The sequence below is a fragment of the Diprion similis genome, chromosome 14 (assembly GCF_021155765.1).
Source record: "Diprion similis isolate iyDipSimi1 chromosome 14, iyDipSimi1.1, whole genome shotgun sequence".
Classification (NCBI taxonomy): Eukaryota; Metazoa; Arthropoda; class Insecta; order Hymenoptera; family Diprionidae; genus Diprion; species Diprion similis.
Window position 1 is genome coordinate 13,643,533 of NC_060118.1, and position 16,526 is coordinate 13,660,058.

Genomic DNA, 16,526 nt, shown 5'->3' on the forward strand with positions numbered 1-16,526 from the left:
CGTCAGGATGTAGCAGGATATTATATATAATCCGCAGGGTGCCGATGATATTCCAATGAATTATTCCACTTGCCGTATCCTTATCAGTAATGGCACCATTAATTATAAACACACTTCAATCACTCATTGCACACAATATAATAATTATATTATATGAAATCATTTTACACCTGCACAACACTTGATTCGACTTATTACTTAAACTAAAGCTATTCGATTGAGCTATCGTAAACTCACGTTGAATACTTTCTTCGTACACAACATGTATTTGATGTTTGAAAGGTTATGACTGACAAGTACGTCGTAGATGAACCAGATCAAGGATTCAACACGCGTTTTCGATGCATTTTTGAACTTTTCATTGCGAAAATATCGAATGAACTGCAGCGTTTAACGCGGTATACAGTTGTGACAAATGGAAATCGAACAGGCAGATTCCAATAACTCGCCCAGGCTGGCGCGCATCCAGGAAAATTTCAACCCGTAAGAATGTCCGTGTTCACATTGCATACGTTATCACCTCACTATTCACTAAATTCACACTCAAAATGCACGAAATTACAGCTAAAGAATAACCGGTGTTGATAACTGATCGCGGTCGCAGTATGGCTACTCGATCGTTCGTCAATTGTTCGCTGTGACGTCACGAATTCCGCCAGAAAAACCGTTGAAAGTTCGAGCACATTATTTTCTATATCGAATACGCATCCACGAAATCGGTTCACACTTTGCGAATTTCGTCTGTAGTTGGAGATCGATAATTATTACAAATGAATACATACTTTGAGAATCGCTGAGAGTGAAATTCACTCGAAAAGATTTGCGAACCAAAATTTACGTGCTCTGCGCTACTGCAGGCCGAGATTCGATCGGGATCACTTTTTTCTCGAACCCTCCTTTCATTGAATTAATGAATATTTACACTCTGTCCAGGTATCTCACCGTTTATACTGAAAGATTCTTGCCGAGTTAATTTATGTTTATGCCATTTCACTCGCGTCGAAATTTCAAATCTACAAACCGACGCGACCAACGTTCCGAACGCGGACGCCGGAAGAAGGAACTGAAGTTCGCTGCAACATCACTCAGATCGTGTTTTGTTTTTCCACTTTCAATTGTTTTATTGAAAATAAATTCAAATTGCCCTGTATAGTAACGTTCTCGAATTATGCAAGGGTAAGAATTACTTTGAGGATTTAATTAAAGAAACCGCCACGAGTATAATCGCAATAAAGTGCGAACGCTGGATGTGTAGTCTACAGTCCAGATATTTATTTGTTTATACAATTAAATTTTTATTGACTCATGAAGATAAGATCAACTTGTGATTTCAGGAAAAATGCGAGTGGCAAACGATGGTCCGCATCGCCAACCTCATGATTATAATCTTCCAGTTACATGGTCTGTACTTTCGGAATCCTTGGTGCAAGAAGCAATAAGTCTCACCCATGAAAACGTACCTAAGGACTTCTGTTGTTAATAGAATTGTTGCTGTTTCAAGTATTACCTAGATACATCATTTTCGGTTCAATACCTACTATTTTTAAATCTCAATGTCTACATTCATTTTATTCTCAGACTCCTTTTCAGAAATTCAAAAAACCAATGTCAAAAAATGCGGCTAATGTAACACCGCATATAATTCTAAGATGTAAGTCATCAAATTTCCATCCAATTTTTTCAGGCTGATAGCATTACTATTTTAAGTGGATATCTGGGTATCAGATTCGTCATCCAATTCATTAATTTACTTTCGAGATTTTGGTTCAAATCTGTTGCTCATCGATATAACAGACAAATTAGTCGTGCAGGTTTTTCATCAGATTTATCACTAACTGTGGATCAAAAAAGACAAAATTGGTGAAACGTAGAAACCAATCGACGAGCGCGTTGACGATTCAAAGCAATTATTACTCTGGCCGTATTGACATTTTTTCCGTCTGAGATATTAGATTGAATTCGCCGCTGGTCGACATAACCTACAAATTAGTCTCTCTGGTTTTTCCCAGTTTTCTCGGAAACTATGAAAAATTACATAGCTGAGAATGATGCTTTTCATCAACAAGTCGTTATGATCGTGCTCACAAACAGCGATCAGGATATGCATATTTTTTTTTAAACCATTAGGCCCGAAGGGCACGAAATATGCATAATGGCCTCGACAAGAAGTTGGCTTCAATCGAAACGGAGTTTGGGGTCCTCGTGAGATTTCGATTCTCGAATCTCTCGTAATTGGTTCGCAGCAAAGTTCAGAGCTGTTGTGAACAATGGCGACATTTCGACAGAAGTGACATCCTCGTTATCAAATGTGTTTTTACTTTGTAATATTAGCGATTTTTTTAGATGTTAGGTACGACTTGTCGAATCTAGTGTTACTTCACTGATAAAACGTTATGGCAGGTAACGTGAACGCGTTGTCCAGTGATATAAGTCGACGGAATCCGCAGGATGAATACGAACTGATACAGAGGATAGGCAGTGGTACCTACGGTGATGTTTATAAGGTTATTACCGGTTACATTTCCTCAATTTCATACATCCTTTCCCTTTCAAACTTCATACAACTTTATTTATCTTTCAGGCCAAAAGACTTTCCATGAACGATCTCGCTGCTATCAAGGTTATCAAACTCGAGCCAGGTAGGTCAATCTGCCATTCAAGATAGACTCTTAATAGACCCTCATCTCCTCGTCACCTCCTCACCGTTCCATCTCTATTGTATCATCTCATGCCGTCATTGGATGAGACACTCGACGGCCAAGACGATTATTGTATAATTTTACTCAAATGTCACCGTCGTCACGTTTGCTTGTAACTCGTACCCCTTTATTCTCTAGGGGATGATTTCGCAATTATTCAACAAGAAATTTTAATGATGAAAGACTGCAAGCATCCCAACATTATCGCCTACTACGGAAGCTATCTTAGAAGGGATAAACTATGGATTTGCATGGAGTATTGCGGGGGTGGTTCTCTCCAAGATATATACCATAGTAAGTAATATTGGTATTTTACCTTCCTACGTGAATGAACTTGATGTCTTATAATTGAAAACACCTGATATTCGATAAATATTTTTGATAATGTATTTCTAGTCACTGGACCACTCTCGGAGATCCAGATAGCTTACATGTGCAGAGAGACGCTACTTGGACTGTCCTATCTTCACGAGAAAGGAAAGATGCACAGAGATATCAAAGGTGCGAATATACTGCTCACGGAGAACGGGGATGTGAAACTTGCAGATTTCGGCGTATCTGCTCAAATCACAGCTACGATAAACAAGAGAAAAAGCTTCATAGGAACACCTTATTGGATGGCACCCGAGGTAACTTTTAGATGCATCGAAACTGAACGGTTTCAATCAGTTATTCACATACTTGTGTTTGTTAAAAATATATTATCACCTCAACCAGGTCGCAGCTGTTGAGAGGAAGGGTGGTTACAATCAGCTCTGCGATATTTGGGCTTGTGGAATAACAGCTATCGAGCTGGCAGAGCTACAACCTCCGATGTTTGATCTGCACCCTATGAGAGCTCTATTTCTTATGTCTAAATCCGGCTTCAAGCCCCCAACGTTGAAAGATAGGGATAAATGGAGTCCAACGTTTCACAACTTTGTCAAAGTCGCTCTGACTAAAAATCCTAAGAAAAGACCGACAGCAGATAAATTGTTGCAGGTAATACTTGAAAATGTTGGGCTATCTGATGTACAAATGTACTCAAATCTAATGTTAAACTTTGATGTATATTACAAATTTACAGCACGCCTTTTTCCAAGGTGATATGAGTAAAAGACTGGCTTTGGAATTGCTCCAAAAAGTATCGAATCCAAGTCACATGTTCACAGAACTCGAACCCGATGATGACGGTGCGGTACCGAATGTCCCCCAACGTATAGCGTCACGACACACTGCCAGATCCCGACCAAAAAGTCCCATTCCACAGTTAGATAGCGATGGTAAAATTGATACTACTATTTTGAAACTGTATATTGAACGAAAGAAATCGTTACTCACAATATACGATTTTTTACAGATCGAATAAATTTAGGTGAGGATACGTTACAGAGAGAATCAGTAGCCCCTTCTGTAGATAGTAATCCCGCCTGGGATATTATAGACATCATGAACAACGTCAAGGTAACCGAATGTTTTTGTACTGTGTACAATTGACAAAAATGCGGTAGTAAACTAAATTTGCATATCTATGAATGATCTTTTGTTCTTTACAGACTGTACATAATTGTGACGTGCATCCAGATTGTGGAATAGGAACTGCGTTCGAAGATGTCCCAGAAAAGTGAGTTATTTTTCCTTATTACGTAATCTATAATGTGGTGTCTAGGTACTCGTTATTCTACGTTCCAACTACAGATTCGACAGAAAGTCGGAATTGGGTTTGATGTTCCTCGTTCATTTCCACTAACTTGTTAATGTTTCCATTACTCTCCATCTGAGTTGTACATGATAATTGCTGTGATTCTTAGCAAATGATGAAGGAGCTGAGATTGTAGCTGACAATTATTCATTTGCTGAGAATTTCACAATTTTCTATGGTACATGAATATATCTGAGCCACGAAATATTCTGGTAAACATATCCATTTCCTGCACATATATACTCTCATCATTGACAGATCATTCAAATCATTGCATAAAAGTACTTCATCTTTATCAAATAGTAATTTTCACTAACACTGCATAGATTATATATCCCACCTGCCCTAGTAAACGTTGAAAGAGAATAGATGCTCCGTGCATAAATAAAAACAATAGTTTTGTTCTGTTCAATAATTAGAAATCGGTAATTCGACCAACCATATTCGTAATTTATAATACATCCACTTACTGATTTCTCTATTGAATGTTCCAAAGATTGAAACTAGCACGCTTGCTTATGCTTTTTGTATCTTGATAGTAGTTTAAGTTATTCAACATGTCAATAGAGTATTTGAACCTAGAGAACTACGATACTCTACACCACCTTGCTGAGTATGAATGTGACGACAGGGTTTCCAAAATTATTCGTCAGGGCTAAGCCTTTTATTTCTGTAATAGTAAGCATGGAGCTAGAGTCACAACCGATAGTAGACTGTCTCGTCGAAGCAAAACAGGCACCGAGATTTTACATATGAGCCTCAGGTAATTGGCAAGACAGAGTATCGCTTGGTGTGAAGGTGCCTCTAAATTTGTAAAAGAAAAAAAAAAAAAACCTCATTCAGGTGATAACTAAATATGATAACACGCAAAGAAATAAAAATAAAAAAATACATAAGTATAGAGCTTCCGAATAAAAAGGCTTTATTAAAATCGGAGTTGGTTCTTATAACGATAATACCAAATACCTGAAAAGTTTTAAAGTATGCAAACCACAACGATCAATAATCATTGAAAAATCCAGCATGTGCACGGGCATGATCGATTAGTGACTAGCACTTTTGTCTTTAAGAATCTTTATAAGAGTTCTTGTGCTAACATAATTTTTACAATTCTAATCTCTGATGTATTTTACATGTCAACTACACTTCTTATCGTGTAGTGTTGAGAAATTACATCTAAACTTTGTCTGACACTATATGTTATAACATACCCGTAGTATTGGTTTCATTTTATAGGATCATTTTGTGTAATTTAACTTGAATGGATAACACCACTGGTAAATCTGCTACATACCGTAAAAACCTGTTAAACTTGAAGGGTAGAAATGGGCTCAATGTACTTAACCATGAAGCCACTCGTAATCCTGCGTACCCTAATTGATTAACTAATTTGATTAATAAAATTCTGTGGTTTCCAACGTAACGTTAATTTCTTTTTATCAGTTTGTAATTGTAATAATTTCTCCCAACAGGAGTCTATTGCAGTACATTGATGAGGAGTTGTTGCTAAGGTATTGGCAGGTAACCTTTTCCCTTGCATCTTGCACCATGCACTCATGCTTCCTGTTTTTTATTTGAAAAGAAAATTTTTTTTACTTTCATCATCATGTACACATTTTAACGCCTTGCGTGATCATTTGCTGTTTTTGTCATGTTTTACCGAAATGGTTCAAGTTGATGGACTGAGAAAAGTATTACTGTATTTAGTTACTTATTGTTAGTGTTTCTTTTTAAGGCTGAAAATCCAATACGAATCGCAGCGAGAAAGTAAAATTATAATTTTAATAACCGAAACAAAAAAGCGCTTGCATCATTAAAAAGTACCTACTTGATACATCGTTTTTAGAAAGTTTGCTTTCGGAAGTTTTATTTATCTAAAATACCTTATAAGAAACATACTTTATTCATTAGAGTATTAATTCGGTACAAGTCCTGTTTTACTTTGATAACATCTTCCAATTTATTACAGCATGAATATCTTTGATCTTATTACGAGAAAATAATGTCAATGCAATACGAGCTTGCTTCAAGGTACAGTGTTGATTTAATGTATGTATCAGGATTGTTGCACGATAAAGAGTTTTTATTTTTATTTTACCTCCAAGTTTTTGCCCTACCTCTGTTGGTGGTGGACGTAAAATAAAACTGCTTAGAACCTGATTGAATTAGTGATTTTTCCTTATCCTCTACCGATACTTAATTATTAATACTAAATGCAAAGTCTTTAAAATTTCCGTATACTTTATATCGATAGTCTAGATTAAAGATTATGTACTGCGAGTAGATCTTACACCGACTTTTGACAATTCTCAACGAAACGCGACGCGTCCTATCCAATGTAGTTTTAAATCACACATAGGAACATGAATTAGATCGAATACATAGGCAGCAGGAAATGGTACTTGAGTGCTTGACGATGGACGATGGTATACAGGAAAAGATTATAGTGGGAAAGAATACGAAAAAAAAGAAAAGAAAATATGAAACAACAGATAGTTTTTCTCTTGCGTGTGTGACCCCGTATTTCCTGTGTGCAGGGGGAATGCAATGTCGATGGTTGCTGGGCATTGCGATCAGCTATATTCCCTGCAGTAAGTAACTAAAATGCTATCATATAACAGTAGTTGACATCAAACATTGCTATTCTTAGAATCGACATCGCTGTACATACCTTAGCCGAATCACTCACACAAACTTGCACGTCCTAACAAATTCCTAAACACATCTTCTAATACTCTCACACGAATACTACAAGCACTACTATGACCCTATTTAATAGCTGTTTTATTTCTTCAAGGCAGTCATTATTTCGGGGTATACATTATTCATACTCCATTTGGTTTTGTCTTTTCTTTCCACTAACTTGCTCATAATCCGCAAGCTGTGTATCGTAAATGCGATTAACAGCCGTGACTCGATCAGTTAATATCTGATGAGTGTTGAATTTGTTTTTTCAGAGCTACTCTGCCTCTTGGAGAATCGTCAGGTGACTGTGAGGTACATCGTGACTACTATAACAATGTGACTGGTGAGAATTGAAATATTTCTTTCCGCATTCTAACGAGTAGCTAAATTAATAGGAATTGAAATAGGCGTTACCGAATAATACAGTGAATCAGTTGAAATATTTCAATAACTGTTAGATCTTTTGGGAGGAGGATTTATTCGAACTAAAGCGAGAAACAATTAATCCATTAAAATAGATAACGCTTCTGAAAATTACTGAATGATTTGTAAATTATGATATTTTTTTTTATAATCTCGTAATTTGGTGTTTGTTGAGTTATTGTACGTATATTTGTGTTTGTTTGAACTCGTGTTGTGTTGTTGTTGTTTAGCTTGTATTAGGACTAGATGTGGGAGTATTATTAGTAAGTTTTCTTAATCGACAGAGGGTGAGCTTTTTCATAAACTTTCTTCAATGTTTAGATTGGCCAAATGCAAGTTAGTTTTGACACAACGTTTTCAGACTTGTCTTCACTTTCCTACAAGTTACTAGTTGTTTGGGACTTGTATGGATTTTTTTATTATGAAAAAGCTAAAACCAATCGAATCAATGTTAGAAAAGTTCAGAATGCTGTAGGAACAACAGTGCTGGAGGCTGCGAAAGTTCTGGTACAGTATTACCGTGAGTCTTTGAGCTTAGCCAAGAAATTCAAGAATAGAAAAGTCAGTGCATTCTAATGATCCAAAACCACATAGCAAAAAGAGCATTTATTAACGAAAATTTGATCTAACGTAACGCAGTACAAATTTTTATAATTCCGCCAGAAAATGATCATAACAAGTTTTCTCATGCCTAAGGATTCCGGTGGCTTGATCGCATTTAATATTACTGCCAGTAAAAAGGCCTCTCTCCTGTATCGTTTACCGTTAGGTAGTAGTGTACAGAGTAGGTTGGGTGCGTAGGGTCGCAAGCGAGTCCTAGACGTCACAGCTCTGTGGATGAGTTGTACAGCTTGGTGAGTGGCTCCCTCTCCTTGGCAGCTGTTAATGGACAACGTCAGCGATCGCTCTCGGACAGTGCACCGAGAGATGACCCGCCAAGGTCCAATGGTAGGAGCACGCTTGATCAATTTCAGTCACTTCATAGCTTTGTTGTGAATATATGAAAGAACGCCATTGTCATTTTATTACGTCAGCCTTATATCGCTTAACCGATCTTACCCTAACTTGTGTTCCGTTAAAGTTGAACCAACAATGCCTGCTTTACTTCACACTGTATACATCATTAAAGAAAGGATGATGTTCCAACGTTATCGAATTTCAATTTCATCTGGGATCTTTCCATTGTTCAATCCCAATTCTAGGGGACAGTAACGAAGCACCTGGAAATGGGGAGGGCGAGGGAGTGGGACCCGATCTCTTGACGGACACGCCTCCCATACCCCCTCGGCGAAGGGATAGGAAGAGGCATACACCACCGAGGCCTGTCAGCAACGGGCTTCCTCCAACACCAAAAGTACACATGGGAGCATGCTTTTCTAAGGTCAGTAACACGCTCTTTTCTATTTTTGTTTCGCCACAATATTTTTCGAGTGTTCTATAAGAATGATAAACTTTTTTGAGCAGGTATTCAATGGCTGTCCATTAAGGATACATTGCACGGCAAGTTGGATTCACCCGGACACAAGGGATCAGCATTTACTCATAGCTGCTGAAGAAGGAATTTACAATTTGAATCTGAACGAATTACACGAAACTGCTATCGATCAACTGTATCCAAGACGAACTATATGGATGTACGTCATTAAGGACGTCCTTATGTCCTTATCTGGTTAGTATACACGACTCTGGTCGTCTTGCTTCATTTATAATAGTAGCGAGATTTTTACTCAAAAGTGAGTTTCTGGAAAATTGAGTCTTCGATGCGATGAAATTTTAGGCAAAACTCCTCAGCTGTACAGGCACGACCTTTTGGCAATGCAAAGCAAGCAAACGCACAGGTTTTCGTTGCATATGAACAGAATACCCGAGAGATTAGTGCCAAGGAAATTCGCTCTTACCACCAAAGTTCCAGACACAAAGGGGTGTTCGAAATGTTGCGTAGGACGCAATCCTTACAACGGGTATGTGTCAACTCCAAATGACTCTATTTCAAAATCAACATTGTTCTTTTACACAACCGTACTTCGATCTAGGTACAAATACCTCTGTGGAGCTATGCCTGCGGGAATATTTTTAATGCAGTGGTACGATCCGCTTAACAAATTTATGCTATTGAAACACTTTGATTGCACATTACCGTCACCTCTGAATGTATTCGAGATGGTTATTACTCCGGAGATGGAATATCCGATGGTATGTGTGTCGGTGAAGCAGGCGTATCAACAGAATAAATTAAAACTGGATTTGATCAACATGAATTCTGGAGCAAGCTGGTTCCATAGCGACGAATTGGAAGACATGGATGGCTCGGGTAAGCCCTGCTTCAAGTGTCAGTATTATTTCACCAACCAAATATCTCGACTGGTTCGTAATATTTTTCAATTTGCAGCCACCGTCATTCCAAGGAGAGAGAACCTTCAAGTAATCAATGTAACACAGCTTGAAAAAGATGCGATCTTAGTATGCTACGATAGTAAGTTTCTATTTGTGGTACGAAAAAAAACCAAACATTGAACGTAATTGCATTGCTCAGAAAGCTGAGGATATCATACATTTTATTCGTTATTTCAGATTTAATTAAGGTAGTAACGCTCGTAGGAAATCCAAGAGTAAGCAAAAAGCAGATCTCGGAGCTCCAATTTCACTTTCAAATCGAATCTATCAGTGAGTATGGAAAATTTTGAATGAATTGTTGGATTGAAAATATTAATCTACACTGAATGAGTTGTGAATAAAAAAGGAATTTGAAGCCGTTTTAATACACTCGTGGTTTTTTCACTTCCAGTTTGTTTACCGGACAGCGTATTAGCATTCCATAAACACGGCATGCAAGGAAGAAGTTTTAAAAATGGCGATATAACTCAAGAAATCGTTGATCCAAGTAGAACGTACAGGTTACTTGGATCTGACAAGTAAGTAGGGAGCAATGTTCATCCATACATTATTACATTACCTTGCAATATCGTTGTATCATGAGAAAAACTCTTCGCTTTATGAACTCCTTTGTTTATTTCATGTTGTTTTTGTTGTTTTCATTCTGAGAGACGAGGAGCAATAACTAAGCTGTGATATGTGTACTTTGAACAGGGTTGTGATGCTGGAGAGCCATTTGGTTCACACAGGAACCTTGACCGAGTCAGAAGGGGCAGATTTGTATATACTCGCGGGACACGAAGCCAGCTATTAGCCTAGCACCTAGCCAATTTATTTGAATCGCAAGCAGCACGCTCGTAGCACATTAAAAATAAGTCGTTTCCGTCAGCCAAAACTCATTCAAATAATTTGCTCCTAATGCACCGTGAACCATAGCGACTGTTGCTGAGATGTGAAAATCAATCTCATTCACAGAAATGTCGATGAAAATCTTTTTCATCAACATTTGCCATTTAGTGAAGTAATGCGTTCGAATTCCCCCTGTTACATTGAATTTTAAATCTCCATAAGGCACAAATTAGCAGGTTTTGTGTTGTGCTTTTCTAAGTAGTCAACGTAACGAATCACCTATAATCGTTTGCAAAAAATGTATTAGCCTAATGTATGTATACAGTGTACATAATATTGTTTATAGTATGTATATCAACAAACTAATCATGTATACAATCGGAAAAAAGTTTTACTGGATCTGTAGCTTCAATTGAATATTCACGTCTGGATCGAGCATCCCCTTCGTTTATTGAAAATAAATACACGTTGTTTTTAAAATCTCTTCACAGTCCCTATGGTATACTGTTTGATGGCTAGAATAGTAGCATAGTTATTATTATTATTCACAATCATCATGGTAATTATCACCATTACCATCATCATCATCATCATCATCATCATCCTTATCATTGTTATTTTTATTTAACCAATTGAAACACTCCTTCGAATAAACACGAATGTTTCGTTGACTCGTCGACAATGACGTATACATGTATGATTTTCTGGAGTGTTCCGCGATGAATATCATTATTACTTACGGTAACTAATGGAGATTATCGCATGTTCTTGGCTAAAAAAAAAAAAAGAAAATGAAAATGGAAAGAATAAGCTAAAAACCTGTAGATCAAAGTAATGTGATGTGATCGGCTTCAAGAGCGATCAAAGGATAATAACTTTTGAATCCTTATTGAAGTTGTGTATTTTCTTGTTGCTAAGTGCGTAAATATCTAATAAGACAATCAAAGAGTACCGGATGAAAAATTGGGACGGCAAAGAGAATGCATACACAGTATACACACGCAATACATAGCCACACACATGTCCACTCGTCAACACACAGATCGATTAGTAATTTCAATAAAAGAACAGACAAATCTTTGTCGTTAGATGCTCTTTCGTCTAGTCTTGTACTCTTAGGTTGTTGCTAACCAAAGTTTTTATTATAAAATATAATACGAAATTTTTTGCCGACGTAATTCAATCCCTTTAAAATAATGGAGCTGAACTAGTTCATAGAACTTTTACAAAAGTTTTTCGGATTGACGATTTTGCGATGTAAATAGAATGCAAGGAAAATGAAGAAAGTATTATACTATATTAAAAATATTTCATTCATTTATTACGTACGTAAGGTTTGACTGCTTACACTTTCATGCTAAATTATACATATAAAATATTAACGCATAACGGCCGTGCAGGCGCAAATGATATAGGATATAATAATCTTGAATGACACGCCTTTCATTGGCACTTAAACGTAGCTTAACAATTGATTAGAAATTTGAAACAGAAGAAGAAGAAAGAAAAAACACTATTCCTACGTCGTTTGAGCTGTAAAGTTTCGTGTACTATATAGATTAAAAATTACAATGCACGTTTGCTTTCGAAGTGTCCAGCATGCCAATGTAAGTTGCAAAATTGTATCTATAATTACCAAGTTTGGTAGTATGGATAGTTTTTCTTGAGGTAAGATGCTGTTTATTGATTAGTAATTGAAATATTATAAATATTTTAAAATCTAGCCAACTCGTTGTCGGTTAAAAATTCAAAACGAATATATCGCGTTATTCTCCTGTTTTTTTTTTTTTTTTTTATCTTTCATCCAATTTGTATTTAGAATTATCGGTTAATGATACATCTTTATCTCTGTTCAATACCTGACTAACGGGTCATAAACTTCTCATGTCGGAAAAAATATAACGCGATTGTCTGTTTTGAGTGAAATACGTTACAAGTAAAAATCATGACAACGAGAAAAAAATAGCAGCTGTAATAATTATGTAATATAGTAACTCAAGTAACTTACCTCGTGTCGTAAACACCAAATTGAGATAAAAAAAAATACTCAATCAAACTTTGCATTAATCAAAGTATTAGTGTAAAATTGTGTCTGTCATGCATGTTTAAAGTTGGGTAAATACTGTATCGTTTTTGTTGATAAACTCTTTTTCATTAGAAAAAAAAAAAACGAGCGTAAATGTCGAAAAAAAAGTACGTCTTCCCATGACAGAGTAATAATTTGAAATCGAGAAAGCAGAAGAAAAATTAAAAGGCAATAGAATTCGGGTTAGAAATTCATTTATTTATATCGTTATTATGGTTTTAATAATTATTACCATTATTATTATTATTATCATCATCATCATCATTATCATCATCATCACTATTATTATTCTGGTATAACAACTCTTGGCTTTTCGAGGTACGTATTTTGTCCAAGAGAAATTTCTATGTAGTATTAAAATTTTAAGTCAACCAATACTGTAATTTCTTGTTTGGATGAAAAAAAGAAAATAGTACTTTATACATAGCAGTGTACTACAATGTATTTCAAATTTGAGATAACAAAGGATAGTCGGAAGAGATAAGCGTTGGAATTTGTGAAATGACTGGTAACCATCTAAAATTTCTAGTATATCTTACATACGTCGCACTGTTGCAACAGTTGGTCAATTAACGCTGTTTAAAACTTGCAAAATCATCCTGAAACAGTGATTGTGAACTTGTCGGAAAGAAGACGAAAAAAGGAGGAAAAAAACACTGATCCAACGCTGTTCTATGTATCCATTCCATTCCACGTTGCTCTGTTAAATATTTTTCGACTCTAGTGTTCGTAGTAATCATAAAAGTTGAATTCCTCATTTATCACAACGACAATAAACATTCGAATTACACAATATATATATATATATATATAATTCACATGGCTTGAGTGTTTGACTTAAAAGTTGAATTTAAGGTCAGACTCGATGTGAGTGAAAGCAAAACGGTAAGAAAGGGAGACCAGCTGTTGTTGAAAAAATGATATTTTATTAAAACAAAAAAAAAAAAAAAAAATAATAAAAAAATAAATAAATAAATAAATGAGAGTAATAAAGTTACTAGTCGCGAAAGAACAATAAGAAAAGAGACGGGCGATATTTTATCAACTTTTAAGTGACGCTCTTAGCATGCGCGTCCAACATATCCGTGTTTTGCTCATTACCATAAACGTAATTAAAATATTCTCTTATACGGACACATTTATTCACAAAATACTAACATTATCAACGATACTGTTAATAGTTGCGATACATGTAGTAGACAATTTATAAATTAGATCTCTGTAGATTACTTATAGGTCATAGATAGGACAATTAGTGCAGCGATTGAAACGTACCTGTCCGAATCGACCAGATAGCTGGTTTTGCTTCTGCACAACAATTTTTGACTGATTTAATATATTTTTTCGTTCTCATCAATTTTCATCTTCACTTTATGATAATTCAAATTTTTAGTATACTTTCTTGACTTGTAAATACTATTTAAACAAAAGGAAAGGATTCGAAAAGAACAAGTTTTCCATGTACGAAATACTTTCCATTTTCTCATAATATCGCTGTCTAAATTATCACAAATTATGAGGATTCAACAAGTAGGTAATATTTGAGAGGCAAAACCTTAGCATATAGAAAAAGAATTCTATATATATTTAATAAACACATCGTCTTAATAATCACACAAAAAAAAAACAGAAATAAAATAAAAAATTATACAGTAGTTGAACACAAGAGTAAAACATAACGAAGTAATATAAAGTTAAAACGGTAAAAGAGAGAAATTAATTTTTTTTTTCTGTAACAAATATTTCAAACGCTATGAAAGAAACTCATAGTGATAATATATTAGCGAGTCGTTCGTCAAGGCTTTAGATATAGATACAGATACTATAAGAAGATGAAAAAAGTACAGATAAAACACATATGTATGAGATTATAGATTATACAGAGAAACGGAAGAATGGCTAAGCAGTAAAGAACATACGAACAAATTTCCGTGCTCGTTGATCAATGTTGAATAACGGAGAGGGTGAATCAAGAATTTACAACGCAAGACTTCCGACGGCACGCACTCGAACCATTTTTAGAAATAATAATATTAGAAGACGACTAGCTGGAGACCGGGTTGAGTTAGGTATCTTTAAATAAATGATCGAATAAATAAATGAATGACTTCGCCATGCATAACGCCCCGAATAAATTATAAATTATAAATATATAAATAGGTGAATGTAATAGCAATTAACTTATTCTTAACGTTCGTGAAATTCTGAATTATAACGAGAACAGTACAGTTAATCTCTTGACTTGTACTTCTGTAAATTTTAGAAATAAACATTTAAGCGAAAATAAAAATAAATAAAACGCAGTTGTACATATAACGTGTATAACATATCGCAATTTTTTCACGTACATATCATGTCGCTTTAAGTTGTTACGATCATAATCATTTTTATTAACGGTCTGCTCTACTTTTTTTGCTTTGTTGCACTTTACATTATGTATTACTGCATATTGATGAGTCGTTATCGTACAACCCCACGCATCATATAATTATATCCGTCAAATATTTGACCGGGAATATCAATCAATCATCCCTCACTGATTGAGTAAAATTATAAACAGGTACAAGTGTTGAAGTGTACAAAGCAATCTTGGCTTCGGTATCACAATGACAACTATTATTAAACTTGAGTCTTCGTTACGCCGTAGAAACAATAGGGAAAAGAAAACGTTTTTGGTAGTATTTTTCGAATTACGGGGTACCTTGGTCAACACGGTAAGCCGTATGGTAGATACGCTTATTATAACATGTATGTATATGTACACCTATAAGCATCCAGCGCGCTAATCGTTCCCTTGTCGAAAATAGTTACCAGCTATTCGGGGGGAAAAATTCACCCGCGTCTTAAACTAAAACGTCACACACTTGAAATGTTATACATACACACAACAACGTAACGTTGGGTAACGGCCGCACGTCTGTACGCCTCTACATCCATCGTTACCTATTATACATTGTTCAAAATCTTTTACTTGAATACAATTAATATACGTATGCAGTAGCAGCCCGACGCGGTTCCGATGTTGATTCAAATGCATCTTGTGGCAAAACTATCAGGCATAGCCATATCCTCTCGCGAACTTTTTTGTAGAGCTCATAGAGACCTTGAAAAATTTCCATCATAACTTTTTTCTATCTGCAAGAGTTGAGTCGGCGTTCGCAAAAGTGTGTGATCTCCTTCCCACCTGGCTTGCGAATGTCGTTATACTTCGAAAACTATCGATCTGGTTGTAACAAAATATAGTCTAAAATCTAGCCAGACGTTGTAGCTGTCCACTGAAAAAAAAATCATCAAAATCGGTTCGGTAGTTACGGAGTTGTAAGCGAACATACGGACAGACAGACGGAAAGACGTTGAGTTTTAAGAAGAGAAGAGCGCGGCGTTCGAAATTCAAATCCTAGGGAGCGAGCGTCTTTCCTCCCGCGTCGTTCGACTGTTCTCATCGTGTTACACGTAATGACGAATAACGGAATCGGAGCTCCAGAGATACGTTGCTCGTCGGCTCGCCGAGCCAATATAGAGAAATCGTCGTGGTTTCTGGGAATATTTATCAGTCCTACGACGAGTGTCGAAGGCGCGTGTGACGAGGCGGCAGAGTCGGAATCAACGTCGTAGTCTTTTTTGCTTTCTGCGGGCGACCGCGAGCGTCGAGTCGAGACCATCTCGGCTGCACCAAAAATAGCCGAGAGCCGAACGGCTGTTCGGATCTGTCCTCTTCCGAGTGCCGGAG

At 36.2% G+C, this 16,526-nt stretch overlaps 1 protein-coding gene across 11 annotated transcripts; it reads left to right on the forward strand.

Moving 5' to 3' along the window:
• The first annotated feature begins 2,244 nt into the window (after positions 1–2,244).
• LOC124414883 (mitogen-activated protein kinase kinase kinase kinase 5) lies at positions 2,245–12,208 on the forward strand. 11 transcript variants are annotated; one of them, XM_046896021.1, is made up of 21 exons: positions 2,245–2,504; positions 2,582–2,639; positions 2,838–2,993; positions 3,096–3,328; positions 3,417–3,680; positions 3,766–3,961; positions 4,039–4,142; positions 4,235–4,302; positions 5,060–5,143; positions 5,853–5,891; positions 6,918–6,971; positions 7,338–7,408; positions 8,290–8,436; positions 8,691–8,869; positions 8,953–9,157; positions 9,266–9,449; positions 9,522–9,799; positions 9,878–9,961; positions 10,060–10,152; positions 10,274–10,400; positions 10,576–12,208. In XM_046896021.1, the coding sequence occupies exons 1-21, from the start codon at positions 2,394–2,396 to the stop codon at positions 10,673–10,675; spliced, it is 2,835 nt and encodes a 944-aa protein (XP_046751977.1). In that variant the 5' UTR covers positions 2,245–2,393; the 3' UTR covers positions 10,676–12,208. The 11 variants fall into 11 exon arrangements, with proteins under 11 accessions (XP_046751977.1, XP_046751983.1, XP_046751979.1 ...); XM_046896027.1 differs by lacking the exon at positions 8,290–8,436; XM_046896023.1 differs by lacking the exon at positions 6,918–6,971.
• Positions 12,209–16,526: the final 4,318 nt, after the last annotated feature.